The sequence below is a fragment of the Doryrhamphus excisus genome, chromosome 16 (genome assembly GCF_030265055.1).
Source record: "Doryrhamphus excisus isolate RoL2022-K1 chromosome 16, RoL_Dexc_1.0, whole genome shotgun sequence".
NCBI lineage: Eukaryota > Metazoa > Chordata > Actinopteri > Syngnathiformes > Syngnathidae > Doryrhamphus > Doryrhamphus excisus.
In genome coordinates this window covers 7,272,051-7,285,754 of record NC_080481.1, presented here as the reverse complement: position 1 = coordinate 7,285,754, position 13,704 = coordinate 7,272,051, and the positions used below count along the sequence as shown (strand labels likewise).

The 13,704-nt window shown below is 44.8% G+C and overlaps 2 protein-coding genes across 6 annotated transcripts; both read right to left on the bottom strand.

Moving 5' to 3' along the window:
* Nucleotides 1–2,378: 2,378 nt before the first annotated feature.
* mylz3 (myosin, light polypeptide 3, skeletal muscle) lies at nt 2,379–4,312 on the bottom strand. Its single transcript, XM_058051913.1, has 6 exons — nt 4,209–4,312; nt 3,938–3,965; nt 3,327–3,470; nt 3,071–3,241; nt 2,917–2,994; nt 2,379–2,835 (listed from the first exon to the last, which is right to left on the bottom strand). Exons 1-6 carry the CDS (start codon nt 4,209–4,211, stop codon nt 2,807–2,809), a joined length of 453 nt encoding a protein of 150 aa, XP_057907896.1. The 5' UTR covers nt 4,212–4,312; the 3' UTR covers nt 2,379–2,806.
* A 1,060-nt stretch (nt 4,313–5,372) lies between these two features.
* On the bottom strand, nt 5,373–9,729 carry lancl1 (LanC antibiotic synthetase component C-like 1 (bacterial)). Of its 5 annotated transcripts, none has more exons than XM_058051911.1 (10): nt 9,586–9,677; nt 8,930–9,028; nt 8,743–8,860; nt 8,431–8,638; nt 8,081–8,228; nt 7,865–8,011; nt 7,610–7,792; nt 7,351–7,527; nt 7,178–7,250; nt 5,373–6,487 (listed from the first exon to the last, which is right to left on the bottom strand). In XM_058051911.1, exons 2-10 carry the CDS (start codon nt 9,014–9,016, stop codon nt 6,411–6,413), a joined length of 1,218 nt encoding a protein of 405 aa, XP_057907894.1. In that variant the 5' UTR covers nt 9,017–9,028; nt 9,586–9,677; the 3' UTR covers nt 5,373–6,410. The 5 variants fall into 5 exon arrangements, with proteins under 5 accessions (XP_057907894.1, XP_057907895.1, XP_057907893.1 ...); XM_058051912.1 differs by lacking the exon at nt 9,586–9,677 and adding an exon at nt 9,105–9,220; XM_058051910.1 differs by having other exon boundaries at nt 5,374–6,487; nt 9,600–9,729.
* Between the last annotated feature and the right edge of the window lie 3,975 nt (nt 9,730–13,704).

Sequence of the window (13,704 nt, the reverse complement as noted above, 5' to 3'; positions counted from 1 at the left end):
AATTTCAAAAATTCCCCACTATGGTGAAGTTCCAGAATAAATAAATAAATTAATATATATATATATGTATATATGTATATATGTGTATATATATATGTATATATGTATATATGTGTATATATATATATATATATATATATATATATATATACATATATATATATATACATATATATATTAATTTATATATATATATATATATATATATATATATATATATATATATATATATATATATATACATACACACACACATATATATATATACACATACACACACACACACACACACATATACAGTGAAGAAAATAAGTATTTGAACACCCTGCTATTTTGCTATTTCTCCCACTTAGAAATCATGGAGGGGTCTGAAATTTTCATCGTAGGTGCATGTCCACTGTGAGAGAGATAAACTAAAAAGAAAAATCCAGAAATCACAATGCATGATTTTTTAACAATTTATTTGTGTGATACAGCTGCAAATAAGTATTTGAACACCTGAGAAAATGAATGTTAATATTTGGTACAGTAGCCTTTGTTTGCTATTACAGAGGTCAAACGTTTCCTGTAGTTTTTCACCAGGTTTGCACACACTGCAGGAGGGATCTTGGCCCACTCCTCCACACAGATCTTCTCTAGATCAGTCAGGTTTCTGGGCTGTCGCTGAGAAACACGGAGTTTGAGCTCCCTCCAAAGATTTTCGATTGGGTTCAGGTCTGGAGACTGGCTGGGCCATGCTAGAACCTTGATATGCTTCTTACGGAGCCACTCCTTGGTTTTCCTGGCTGTGTGCTTCGGGTCGTTGTCGTGTTGGAAGACCCAGCCACGACCCATCTTCAATGCTCTGACAGAGGGAAGGAGGTTGTTCCCCAAAATCTCACAATACACGGCCCCAGTCATCCTCTCTTTAATGCAGTGCACTCGTCCTGTCCCATGTGCAGAAAAACACCCCCAAAGCATGATGCTACCACCCCCATGCTTCACAGTAGGGATGGTGTTCTTCGGATTGTACTCTTCATTCTTCTTCCTCCAAACACGCTTATTGGAATTATGACCAAAAAGTTCTATTTTGGTCTCATCTGACCATAAAACTTTCTCCCATGACTCCTCTGTATCATCCAAATGGTCATATGCAAACTTAAGACGGGCCTTGACATGTGCTGGTTTAAGCAGGGGAACCTTTCGTGCCATGCATGATTTCACATCATGACGTCTTAGTGTATTACCTACAGTAACCTTGGAAACGGTGGTCCCAGCTCTTTTCAGGTCATTGACCAAGTCCTGTCGTGTAGTTCTGGGCTGATTCCTCACCTTTCTTAGAATCATTGAGACCCCACGAGGTGATATCTTGCATGGGGCTCCACTCCGATTGAGATTGACCGTCATGTTTAGCTTCTTCCATTTTCTAATGATAGCTCCAACAGTGGACCTTTTTTCACCAAGCTGCTTGGTAATTGCTCCGTAGCCCTTTCCAGCCTTGTGGAGGTGTACAATTTTGTCTCTGGTGTCTTTGGACAGCTCTTTGGTCTTCGCCATGTTACAAGTTAAAGTCTTACTGATTGTATGGGGTGGACAGGTGTCTTTATGCAGCTAACGACCTCAAACAGGTGCATCTGATTCAGGATGATACATGGAGTGCAGGTGGACTTCTAATGGGCAGACTAACAGGTCTTTCAGGGTCAGAATTCTAGATGATACACAGGTGTTCAAATACTTATTTGCAGCTGTATCACACAAATAAATTGTTAAAAAATCATGCATTGTGATTTCTGGATTTTTCTTTTTAGTTTATCTCTCTCACAGTGGACATGCACCTACGATGAAAATTTCAGACCCCTCCATGATTTCTAAGTGGGAGAAATAGCAAAATAGCAGGGTGTTCAAATACTTATTTTCTTCACTGTATATATATATATTCATTCATTCATTCATTTTCTACCGCTTTTCCTCACGAGGGTCGCGGGGGGTGCTGGAGCCTATCCCAGCTGTCTTCGGGCGAGAGGCGGGGTACACCCTGGACTGGTCGCCAGCCAATCGCAGGGCACATATAGACAAACAACCATTCACGCTCACATTCATACCTATGGACAATTTGGAGTCGCCAATTAACCTAGCATGTTTTTGGAATGTGGGAGGAAACCGGAGTACCCGGAGAAAACCCATGCATGCACGGGGAGAACATGCAAACTCCACACAGAGATGGCCAAGGGTGGAATTGAACCCTGGTCTCCTAGCTGTGAGGTCTGCGCGCTAACCACTGGACCGCCGTGATAATTAGGCATATATAAGAAAATAAAAAAAAAATGGGAAAACCAAACAGCCAACAGCATGGTTTGTTGCTCTAGCAGTATGAATGAAAGATCAAGAACCAACTGAGATGGGATGTACTTTGGAAAAGTTTATTCTGAAATGAACAGTGAAAATAATTTACAGTTTAGTGGGATCGTTGGCGATTGTTCCACTGCCATTCTCCAGGACCTTTGGCGTTGCTGGGCCAGTGGTGGCACGACTGAATGAGGTGGCGGTGGGAAGGGAGGGATCGGCCCTCACTTGATGAGTGGTCACCCCTGCTCCCCCTTTTCCTCACCCCATGTGGCGAGTGGAGACACGCCCCGGTGGTGGGCGCTTGATGGGCTCTACAACGGAGAGGTGATGTCCCGATAGAGGAGGGTTGAAACGGAAAGGAAAACAAAATAAACAAGTCGGGCTCGCTTCAACATCCCTTGTACAAAGTCCTTGTCTTTTTCTTGTTGGTCTTCCAAATGGTGTCCGATGTCCTTGAACACGCTCTCCTGCTGCGGGACGCTTAAACGGACATGATGTGCTTGACGAAAGCTGCAAGTTAAGCAGGGACACAAACTTCAATGCCACTTCCTGGTACGTTAAGAGAATAGCAAGGCATGCTGGGAAGCGTACCCTCGTAGTGCACGCTGCCGTTCTCGTCCTCCTGCCCGGTCATGAGGGCATCAATCTCGGGCTCACTCATCTTTTCTCCTGTGGACCGACACCCCCTCCATGTCAGAAATGGTTGTGTGCGTGCTTATTTGAGTGATAGTAGGGTGAGACTCACCCAGGGTGGACAGCACAATGCGCAGCTCAGCGCCCATGACGGTGCCGTTGCCCTCCTTGTCGAAGACGCGCAGACCCTCAACGTAGTCGTCATAGGTACCCTTGGGCAGAGCGTCCACCTGCTTCAGCATGGGCAGGAAGGTGTCAAAATTGAGCCTCTTGTTGGCCATGTCTGCAGGGGCGGAGGGAGCGGGGCCGGGGGTTGGAGTGTGAGTACAGCACCGGTCAAGTCACTGGAGAGAGGAGCGAGTTCTTACCGTCGGCGGTCGGGTTGCCCAGGATCTTGACAACATCCTTGTTGGTGGGGTTCTGGCCCAGGGCGCGCATGATGTCGGCCACCTGGTTGTAGGCCACCTGGCTGTCACCGATTCTGTCGAAGAGACCGAAGGCCTCCTTGAAGTCTGGAAAAAAAAGTTATTTTTGTACATCTGTCCGCTTTTATGTTGTTGACCAACTAGCAGGGGTGACAACAGCTGTAGCCCCATGAGGGACTGCAAGCTGATACACCCCCCTGGCCCCCCCAACAGCGTCGCCATATAGAGGCATGGTGACAGGCGTGTTAAACTTAAAAATGCTGACTGGGGAGTTAAGGATGCTAATCTGAGGGCTCAGCGCACCCGTATCAGGGTATTAAATGAAACATATGGCGACGGTTCAACGCCGACTGTAAGGTGACCTCGCTCAGAAGGTGTGGATGCTAAACCTTGACCCCTGGAGAGCAACGGGGCAAGGCCGAGGGGGCTCAGAATAGACATAACTCACATTCTGCCCCACCCCTGCCGACAACTGTCATGCTGTTTTGGCGCCGCTGAACACACCGACAATAAACAGTAATTGAACTGGAGATGGAAGAATCTTCCTCACTCACCCTCAATCTGATCCGGCGTGAACTCGGTCTGCAACACGGGAATGTGCACAAACACACACGGAAAGGACACAGAGTAAAATGATGCAATTATAAAAGGAAAATAAAAATACATGTATTTATCTTCTTTACATTTTCATTCTTGAAGTTGATTTTGGGAGTCTAACAAATCATAATCAAGGCGATATCCAAATTCACACCAAAAAAAACAAAAGTAACTCCATTGGTACCGCTGCCCCACCCGCAAAGATCCACCACACAAGTGAGTACACACCATGTTGGAGAGTCGGAGCTACAGGAGCAGGAAGGAAAGAAGAGGAAGTCCCGAGACAGAATGGTCCTGAGGCTTGGCGTGAGCGCCCCTCTTATTTATTCTTGGCCCGTGACGTCACACATGCTAATAAGGCGGCTCCGATGACACGAGGAGACATCTTTAACTTTCTTAGGGCAAACGGAGAGGTGAGCGGCGCCTGGGTTACAGCGGCTGCAGGCCTTTAGAAGGGGACGGGGCTATTTTTGGAATCAAGACATTGAGTTTCAAGATTCTTTAAACTACAAAAGTATTTGAGGGGGGTTTGCTGCACTGAAGGTTGAAAATATATTCTACCTGGGCAGCCAGCTGCCTCTTTTTAGAAGGCCCCTGAGATAATTTACATATATTTTTTAATGGTGACATAACAGCAGGATATATTTTGGACTTAACTTTTACATAATTAGAAAGCATGCAAGTGATATACGTCCAGCTGAATGACAGAACAATTCAATAAAACGGCAGCAGCTCCCATGTCGTCATCATCAGCGCTCTCCATGGTACTGAGTCCTCATGGCAGCATAGTTACCCCTCAAGACGTCCATCAGAGAGGGTGATACTCGCTTTTTAATGGTACACACTGAGCTTGGGGTGTACATCAAGGGTGACACACAAATGATAAGCGTGAAGAATGACAATAAGATGCCTCGCCACGTGGAACACACAAGTGTCAAGCCAAGGATAAGGGTGTTTGGAGGAAAGGGTGAACACGCCCCGGCACAGATGATCTCTATTTTTAATCATTCCTGTCTGAGGTGTTTGGTTTCGGAGATGTGGTGTGGTGGGGGTGGTGAGGGAGCAAACTCTCCCTCCCTCCCTGCATGTCCGCCAACCCTCCTGCTACCCGCCGGTGACAGAGAAGGCCTGGGGCTTAAAAAAAGAGCGGTGGCATTGTGTCGTTGTGTGGCGTTCAGGGCGGTGGGAGGTGTCTAAAGTGTGAGCCTTATTTGGAAAGGAGAGCAGTGGAGCCAAATGTCACGCTGAGGAAGCGACACACAAAACTTGACCCACTTCTTTGGATTTAATTGTGAGCTAAGACGTGCAGTTATTATGAAACATCTTAAAATTATCAACATAAAATAGTCATAATTTATCATAATGGGAATATTCTAGATTAATTCCCAATGGGGGGGTAGGGGGGTGACCACTGCTTCCACCTTGTGGTGATTCTGTGCTGCTGCACAAGAACAACAACACAAGAGTCGCGTGAAAAAGCACGTTTATTGCTCAGACAGTGCAAATGATCTAACACGGCAGCATTAGCAGAACACTGAAACGAGGTACTTCCTAACGCCGACATGCTAAAGTGATTTCTAAATCCTTAAATTGTGTTTCCATTTCAAGGGACTGTATGCAACCCACTCCACAGGACATTTAATAGAAGAACACAGCCGCGGGCTAGCATATAAAGGAACAAATTGAACCAAACTAAGAATGAAATTTCTAATAATATCGAAGAGCGTGCACATAGACAAAGGCAGCCTCAGAGAAGCGAAACGGCCATTTGCAGTCATTGTGTGCTTATGAGCGGCTAGTCGTTCAATGGTAGCTAAGGTTAGCAGCCAAACTTAGCCTCATCGCTATTATTAGCTGGCAACAAACATGACTCGTGTGTGGTCAAAGTAGAAAGAGGCGGCGTATAACGCTATTTGTACGTTTGACTCAGGGCTGCAACTAATGATTAGTTCCTTATCAATTAATCTGCAGCTTCTTGTTTCAATGAATTGAGTAATCGGTTAGGCCCTCTATGGACCAAATCAATACGAACCAAACAAACAGTTTGAAAAAAGGCCAAAATGTCAATGACAGTTTTCCAAAGTCTGATGTGTGAGAATATCATGTTTTGCATAAAACACAGACAATATGTTTGCCTTCATGGAGGATGAAGGAAATTGAAAAATATTCGCATAGTTTTTTTTTTATAAAAAAATATAAACTGAATACCAACACAAGTTGTCGATTAATTGGCTAATCGATTAATCGTCATTGTTGAAGCTCTCACTGGAATGCTGGAGGAATCTGCTGCATCCACTACCTTTAATAGGAGCTCAAATGGCTTTATGACAAATGGCTTAAGAAAAATAGCAGGAAGTATTTGGAAAAGACATATCCAGTCTTGTCCACAGCAGGACATCTATCTACCTGTGGGCTTGCGGTTGCGGAGCCTTACACCTCAAAGGCTGGGAAGCGTGCTTGTGCTGGCTGCAGCATGTCGGCCAAAAAGTAGATGGTACCCGCCATGCCTGTGGAAAGTGAGAATTTAAGATTATTCCATTAGTGCTTTATTCTCATATTGCCTTATACAGTCGTCCTTTGTTAATCGCCATCGCTGATCATTACTTTTTCCATGATAGGTGAATTTCCACAAAGCAGGATTCCTTATTTAGAAATTGAATCTTTTCATAGAACATAGAAAACCAGCTTCCAACCCTCTAAATACATGTTCTAACATTAGCGCCTAACAAATTGAACCATGCAAGACATAATTAAGACACGTGCATGTTTCTATGAGACCTGAAAGCGAGGCGGCCGGGAAGTGACGTTGAGGGTTCAGAGTTGACTTTCATCTTTGTGTGTGTTACGGCCACAGAAGTGGCCCATGTTAGGATTATTGCGCCTATTGTGAGATAATTCAAACCTGCAATAAAAGCAGGTTGTTCTGGCCATCAGGTCTGGTGCTTGTGTGTGTCACCGAACATTAGCGACGCCTACGGACCAGTGTACTATATACCACATTTCATCAGTGTCTTTTGAAAGTGTTTTTTAGTTCATTTAGTCATTTTTGTGCTAAGAAATATGTAATCTCGGGAAAAATTGCTTAAACACACATCATAGGCCATATTCACCCACAAAACTGCACAAGTTATCAATTAATTGATTTTTGATAGGGTAAAAGAGTGAAACTGAAAGCACGAGTGGTGCTTCAATCATACCTTCAAAAAGTGAGAAGGGCGTGTCTGGTGTCCTGCAACCATGCGAGCCATAGTTGATGCACCACTCTGCAAACTGAACAGCAGGCGAAGAGGGCATCTCAGTATAGCATCGTGCATACAAACAGGAACATGCAGCTCAATCTGCCTTGGGAATACACTTTAAGTGTACTAACCATGCAGGCTCTGTAAAGGTGCTTGGGGTCCTGTGTTTGACGATATAGAGCCAAGAAGGTGTAAGCATTTCCTGCTGCACCGTGACAAAGCCCGTAGCCTTTTTTCAGCAAGCCCCACCGCCACACAACCTCACCACACTGCAAAGCATTCTCCAGGTAATGAGAGTCTCCAAATACCTGCAACATGGGACATCTCAACTTAGCACAAACCAGCTATAAAAAGAAATGTGGTATTGTATGGGACAATTAGAGCATTTACAGTGTGCGCCTGCAGAAGCATATAAATGACGCCTGGGGAGCCGTGGCACCAGTGCACCAGCAGGTCGCGATCATCTCCGATGCAGGGAGGGTAGTTTCCCGAGGGGAACTTAAGATGGCAGACATAGTCCACGCTGGGCTTGACGAGTCTGTGAATGTTCTCCTCAGCCGCAACAAATCCTGGCTGAGCGGGTCAGAGAAAGCAGAATCTAACAGCCGCTTTCTAGCTCAAAATGTTGAATGATGGCTCCTTTACCTGCATGAGAAAGTAGTAGATGCCGGACAGTCCGTGGGCTGCACCGACATATTGCTCCTGGTACCACTCATACATGAGGGGACTCTGATTCTGGAGACGAAACTTCCTACTCAGGTGCTCACCCGAAGCCAAGATGGTCTCACTAATCTTAGGAAGGAGATCACAGAAGATAGCTGCTAATCAAAAACTAAGAGGTGAATGAAAGCAATTTTACACCTGCTGGATGTGCTGCAGAGGGATTCTGTTGGTGCCAAGCTGCTGGTTGATAAAGACAAGAGCATAGAGGTAACCAACTCGACCGTAGAGGAGCTCATTCGGCAAGCCGCCCGAACCCTTCACAACAGTCGGGTGATACTGCAGCAGTCTGCAAATGACAATGAAAACAGAGCTTTGGTATCGGAATTGTATCGGCAGATACTCCAATTCAGGCATGGGGATGGGACACAGACAGACAACTGTCGGCTGCAACAACTCCAAAACAACATCAGCAAACTCAAATATGATCGTGACTAGTTTAAGTGTTCTAATAACCTTTGGCATGGCAGTGATGAAACAGTGAGACTAACCGAGTGATGCAGTCGTCGGCCTCCCCTTGCCTCTGCAGCCGGTGGTACACCACAGCGGCAACAGCCAGCGGCCCTGCGTCACCACAAAGGAAGGTGACATCACGGCGGGTCAGGCACTTCAAACTGCGGCTGACGTGTTCTAGAGCCTTCTGGAGGAACACCTCCTGTTTGAAAACACGGTGGAGGTGCAGGTAGAGGAGTGCAATGCCTGGAAAAGAAAGAATAACAAAATAACGCACGCCCAGCCTTCCTGAATGTGCCATTTCCAGACGCTATGACGTCACTTTACCACGTATTCAACGGTGCATTCACCTGCCCAGCCTGTGTAACTGGTGCAGTTTCTTGGGTCAGCAGACTTCATACCGCCCTCCATGACAGCTAGGAGCTCGTCGATCTTGCTTCTCAGCCGCTGGGAAAACTCCGACGTCAGCTACAAAAGGTTAAAAATCAGAATACCAAAAATAAGACACAAACGCTATGATCTTGCCACAACGAGTACCTTGCCGTGGGAGTCAAAAAGCGACTGCGTCAGCTCAGGGTTCCCATCGTAGTCACGATAACGATTCCTCAAGGCTCGAGTGTCCATTTCTTTTGTAGTCTGGGTTGGACAATACATGACCAGAGTTAAGTTGATGCTATGCTTTGCTAGCGATAAGGAAACATAGCAGGTTTACGTTAATGCTATTGCCAGCGACAGAGAATGCAGGAAAGCACACCCACGTACTAGTTAACCAATGTAGCTACATTACTTAAGCGAGCAAACGCATATCAAATCCGAAAACAGCCTATACGTTATTTCAAGATTTCTAATGAAATCGATATAAATTCATACCGCGACAGACGCCTCAATGATGATATTTATTTGTACTCTTCCACGCTTCTAGTTCTCAGAGCAGTTGGGAGCATTGTGGTACTCTACTGCCCCTACGGGTGGGGAACGAGTACCACACGTAACAGAAAGGTCCCATCGGCAGTATTTTCATACAAATTAAAGTCAGTAAACTAATAGAAATTATGGCCCGGAACTGCCTTCAACCGAACTTATGTGGGTCCAATGACCAACAAAAGAAGTAAAGAGCACGAGTACCGTAGAAATCCATTGAAATACAAAATTACACACATTTTTACATGTGCATAAAAAATTAAACAACTCACGCCGATACATTTACCTTGTCTCCCTTTCAACTGACACTAAAATTGTGTTAATTATTTGTTGATCTCTATTGTCCTTTCATTAACTGCTCTCGTTCTTCGCATTGCTATAAAATAGCATTTTAATTTCCGCTTATGACCGTGGTTTCCTTATCAAAATAAAACAATTTCCGTTAATGTAACCGTCAAAATAAAAGTAAAATGTCGTTATGCAGTGCTTTAAACTGAAGTTCCCAACAAAAACTGAGTGCGATATATACAATTAAAACAATTAGTGGTCATAAAAGTGGCTGAGAAGTGCAAAAAGCTGTTAACAAAAAGAAATAAATTATAATTACACTACCAAGGAGAATGTACCAAATCCCAGGGTTATCGGTGCAAAACACTTTGTCAAAAAGTAAAGCAAGTACAATTAGACTTTGGGGATTGTACCACCTTAATCAGAGAGAAAGTGGTAACATTTGAAGTTGTGGCAGGTGTTAATAGAGGACATCATCATGTTTTGTCATTTTTGTGGCTGGAAAATACTATTTAGCAACTGCAACGACCGGCCACATTGGGCAACATATAATGCCAATTTTTGTCAGATTTACCATTCACTTTCGTAATTCATTTTACACAATACACATCATTTGGTCATAAACTGAGACTAAAAAGCCTGAGGAGCCACTTGGGAGCCGAAAGAGCTGGAATTTGCATAACTAATAAAGTTGACACACGGAAATACCTTGAGCTTTTAAGAAGAGCAAGAGTAAATTCATCTACTCTGAGGTGGCTGCTATACTAGCTCGGAAGCTATTTGTTGCACCCGTATGCCGTCCTCGATAACAATACACATCATTATACGGCAGTATTCTAGTGACCGTGTTGATTTCACCTCAAAGGTCACACTAATTAATTTCCAGAGCCGTGTGCACAAAACATTGCAGATGACTTGTGCAACCTTGTCTTTCAAAAGTGCAAACAAAGCCAACAGTTTTACCGGGCGCCAGATTTGCAAGAGTCATCACGGTCAGTCTTTTGTTTAGTGTTTACCTCTGGTTTTCCCAGCCCCATGCGTCATTTCCATATCTATCGCGTGGGCTGTGGGAGAAGGTGCTCGTCATGTACTCCTGTGTACAGACCCTCATATACCCTGAGATGGTTTTACCTTGCCTTGAGGGCCGGGGGATGGAAATGAGGCCAAGCCTGTGACAATATTCAGAAGAGGACCTTCAGGCTTGATGAGAGCTCCTCACTGAAAGATCCATTACTGAGCTGAGTGTCCTACTGGGACAGTGGAAAACTATTACGCTGAAATATTAATCAGCTTTTTTGCAGGCTTTCAGGCCACATCTTGCTGTATTTTGTGTGCCTAAATAATGAAGCATTCAAAGTATCAGCAGTGTGCTGATTGTTTCAGCCTCAGAAAATAACATTGTTCATCACTCCTTCACCCTCAAGTGCCCCATCCTTGATATTAGCATGGGCAGCAGACATGCTGCCAAAAGAGCCTCATCAGACTCAAAAAGACAAGACTGACCATTTGACCTCCAAGCTGTATAGCCTGCAGCGTATTCACCGGCTCCCTTTGCAATTAAGGGAAAAAACAAGACTCAAAGTCACAATGATGCTCCTCCTTGCTTCCTGTGTGTACCTGGAAGGGAGGAGTAAATCTACTGTAGCAGTTAAGCTCGGTCTTATGCACAAATACCTGTAACCCAGTCTTCCCAAGACACTCACAACTGCTTCTGCCCCTCTCCTGCCTCTTCCTGAAACTATATGATGATATCATATGAACAGTACGAGTTATTGAGCTGAAACCAAAGGAAGTATTTGCAGAAAGGTGGCACCACACATCTCCCCCCAAAACCTCTCTAGTGGACCGTCTTCATCCCGGTCTGACAGCTGAGATGAAGATCATTCTGGTCTCTGACAGTCTGCCATATCCCCATCTGTTACTGTGCTAAAAATACATGCAGTCGCCTTACTGGTCAACTGTCTTGAAGAGGGAGGGATTGGAGGTATTTGAAAGGCAGATTGGGGTGTAGTAATGGCCAAGAATCCCAAGGAAAGACCTAAAAAGATGAATATTTAACCCATAAGAAAATCATGTAGTCTATCTACAATCTGTCGTGTGCTGTCAGGGCCAGCAAGGCATTCTCTGCTAGCCTAAATCAGAATCACCGGTCTACATTTACAACTTCAATTTGAATATTTGTTCCATGAAAGTGTATTAATTAACGGTGTATTATCTTCATTTTGTAGTTTGTCTGTTGGCTGTACTGCTCCTAGTACATGTCTGTGTATGTCAGATTTTTTGTCCAATCAGATTTCAGCTTCCATGCGTTTCAGGATCTACAGAATCAGGGATTCTGGCCCACGTTATCTAAACACCATCAGCAATGGGACTTTTTCTTTTACAGTGACATCAGCATTTTTCTGTCCTCTGATGGGTTGATGTCTGAAAGTCTGTGCCAATAGCACAAAGTTACAGGACCACAGTGGTGCACGAACAAACTACAGCACTTCATGTCTACCAGTAGGTGGCATTATTCACCTTATTTTGTCATGGAATCCAACGGTTGGCTGAGGAGGCAGACTTCTTTCTCTTTCTCACCCCCCCCCCCCCCAAAAAGGTAACCTTCTTCCTTTGCCTCCTCTCAGCCAAACACTCCCCAACAGTCAGTGCACGCGCTCTTCTCTTCTTCCCCCTAATGGTCGATTCTGAGCAACAGGGACTGTTTAGCTTCCCTAATTGGAGAGCAAATGCTAAGTGCTCACAGAGAATCCCTGAATGGACTTAATAAACAGGCACCTCATTAAAACTGGGCAAAATTCTGATGAGACTAGCATCACTTAGAAGCGCAGGAAGGTCTCTAAACAACGGGGGGAGGTGGGCAGGGGGAAATCAGAAAAACTCATACCTGCTATATGTTGAGATAAGAGATAAAACACAAGCCTTTACAAAGGTGCAAAGTAACTTGGATTCATAGATTTCATGTTTGAAGAAGGAAAACTCGCATGCACACTGAAAACATGCTATTGGTACGCTGAGTCACACGCTAACAAACTTCCCATCTGGAGAGTCTGATGATATGATTGGAAGGCGGCGCACGATTCTAATTTGCCTGCACTGCCTTGACGCCCCCCCCCCCCCAAATGGAGTCAGAGTTGTTGCCTCACCGCAGGGGCGGCCTGTGGTGAGGCAGGGGCGGTTAAGTGTACTGTCACTTCAGAGTTTGAAGAACAACAACATTGCCGTGAAAGATGGAAGAAAATGCATGTTGTCGCGTGGAAGTTCCACCGCGTTAATGCCTATTGTTGTCGTAACCATGAAGATCAACCAGGAAACACTGCCGGGATGGATGGAAAAATGGAGGAAGGAAAGTGGATTTGCGTTTTTCTCTGTGGAGCTGAGACCGGCGCATGACATGACTCATGCAGCAACACCATGTGGACTGACCTTTAGTCTGCTGTCCCTCTTCTGGTCCTCTGAAGCACAGATGTGGACCGACAGTTTTTGTTTCTCAAGAGCGGCATCGGGCACACGTCAACACACATTCTAACACCTTAGAGGGGGAGGACATGCACGGGTTGACACCAGCCACCAACTGTCGTGTTATATTTATCCCCCGTGCAACAGGAAGTGCTCAGAGCAGGGGTGTCCAAACACTCAACACTCACTTGGTTTTTGAACGCGTGATGCGAAAATGTAGCTAGTTAAAATGGTGGCTCAGAAGAGTTCAAAAAGGCTCAGTATTGGATCTTCCATGTGCTAAAGTAAGGGGTGGGTTAGGGGGTGCAAATACTTATACTTAACTTATAAATACTTAACCCCTAACCGCTAGAAATCCACACTGCTTGTAAATGCAAACGTAAATAGCACTTTCAAACAGTTCCCTCTCACAAATGAGCATCCAAGCAGCTCCGCTTCCTGTTTAACATTCCAAGTAAAGCATCCATCCCACAACGGACCACTGTATCTGGGAACGCTTGACTCTTCAAGGGATGGTTGGCTCAGAACGTCAAATTGAGTGTGTAATTACATCTATTAAGGCTTCAGTTCAAGTCTATGAGCGCCACCTAGCACATCTGCATTCCCATTACGCATGTTGACCTTGCTGACGGTGCAGAGCTAAT

Bases quoted from the DNA above. Each gene is read 5' to 3' on its own strand.
- lancl1 (XM_058051908.1), bottom strand. From the start codon at position 9,046: ATGTATTGTCCAACCCAGACTACAAAAGAAATGGACACTCGAGCCTTG. The intron at 8,639-8,742 runs GTGAATGCACCG...TTTCTTTTCCAG, and splicing joins CAGTTACACAGGCTGGGCAG to GCATTGCACTCCTCTACCTG. The intron at 8,229-8,430 runs GTTAGTCTCACT...TGTCATTTGCAG, and splicing joins GCCGACGACTGCATCACTCG to ACTGCTGCAGTATCACCCGA.
- mylz3 (XM_058051913.1), bottom strand. The intron at 3,471-3,937 runs GTGAGTGAGGAA...TTTTTTTTCCAG, and splicing joins CACGCCGGATCAGATTGAGG to ACTTCAAGGAGGCCTTCGGT. The intron at 3,242-3,326 runs GTAAGAACTCGC...CCGCCCCTGCAG, and splicing joins GGGCAACCCGACCGCCGACG to ACATGGCCAACAAGAGGCTC.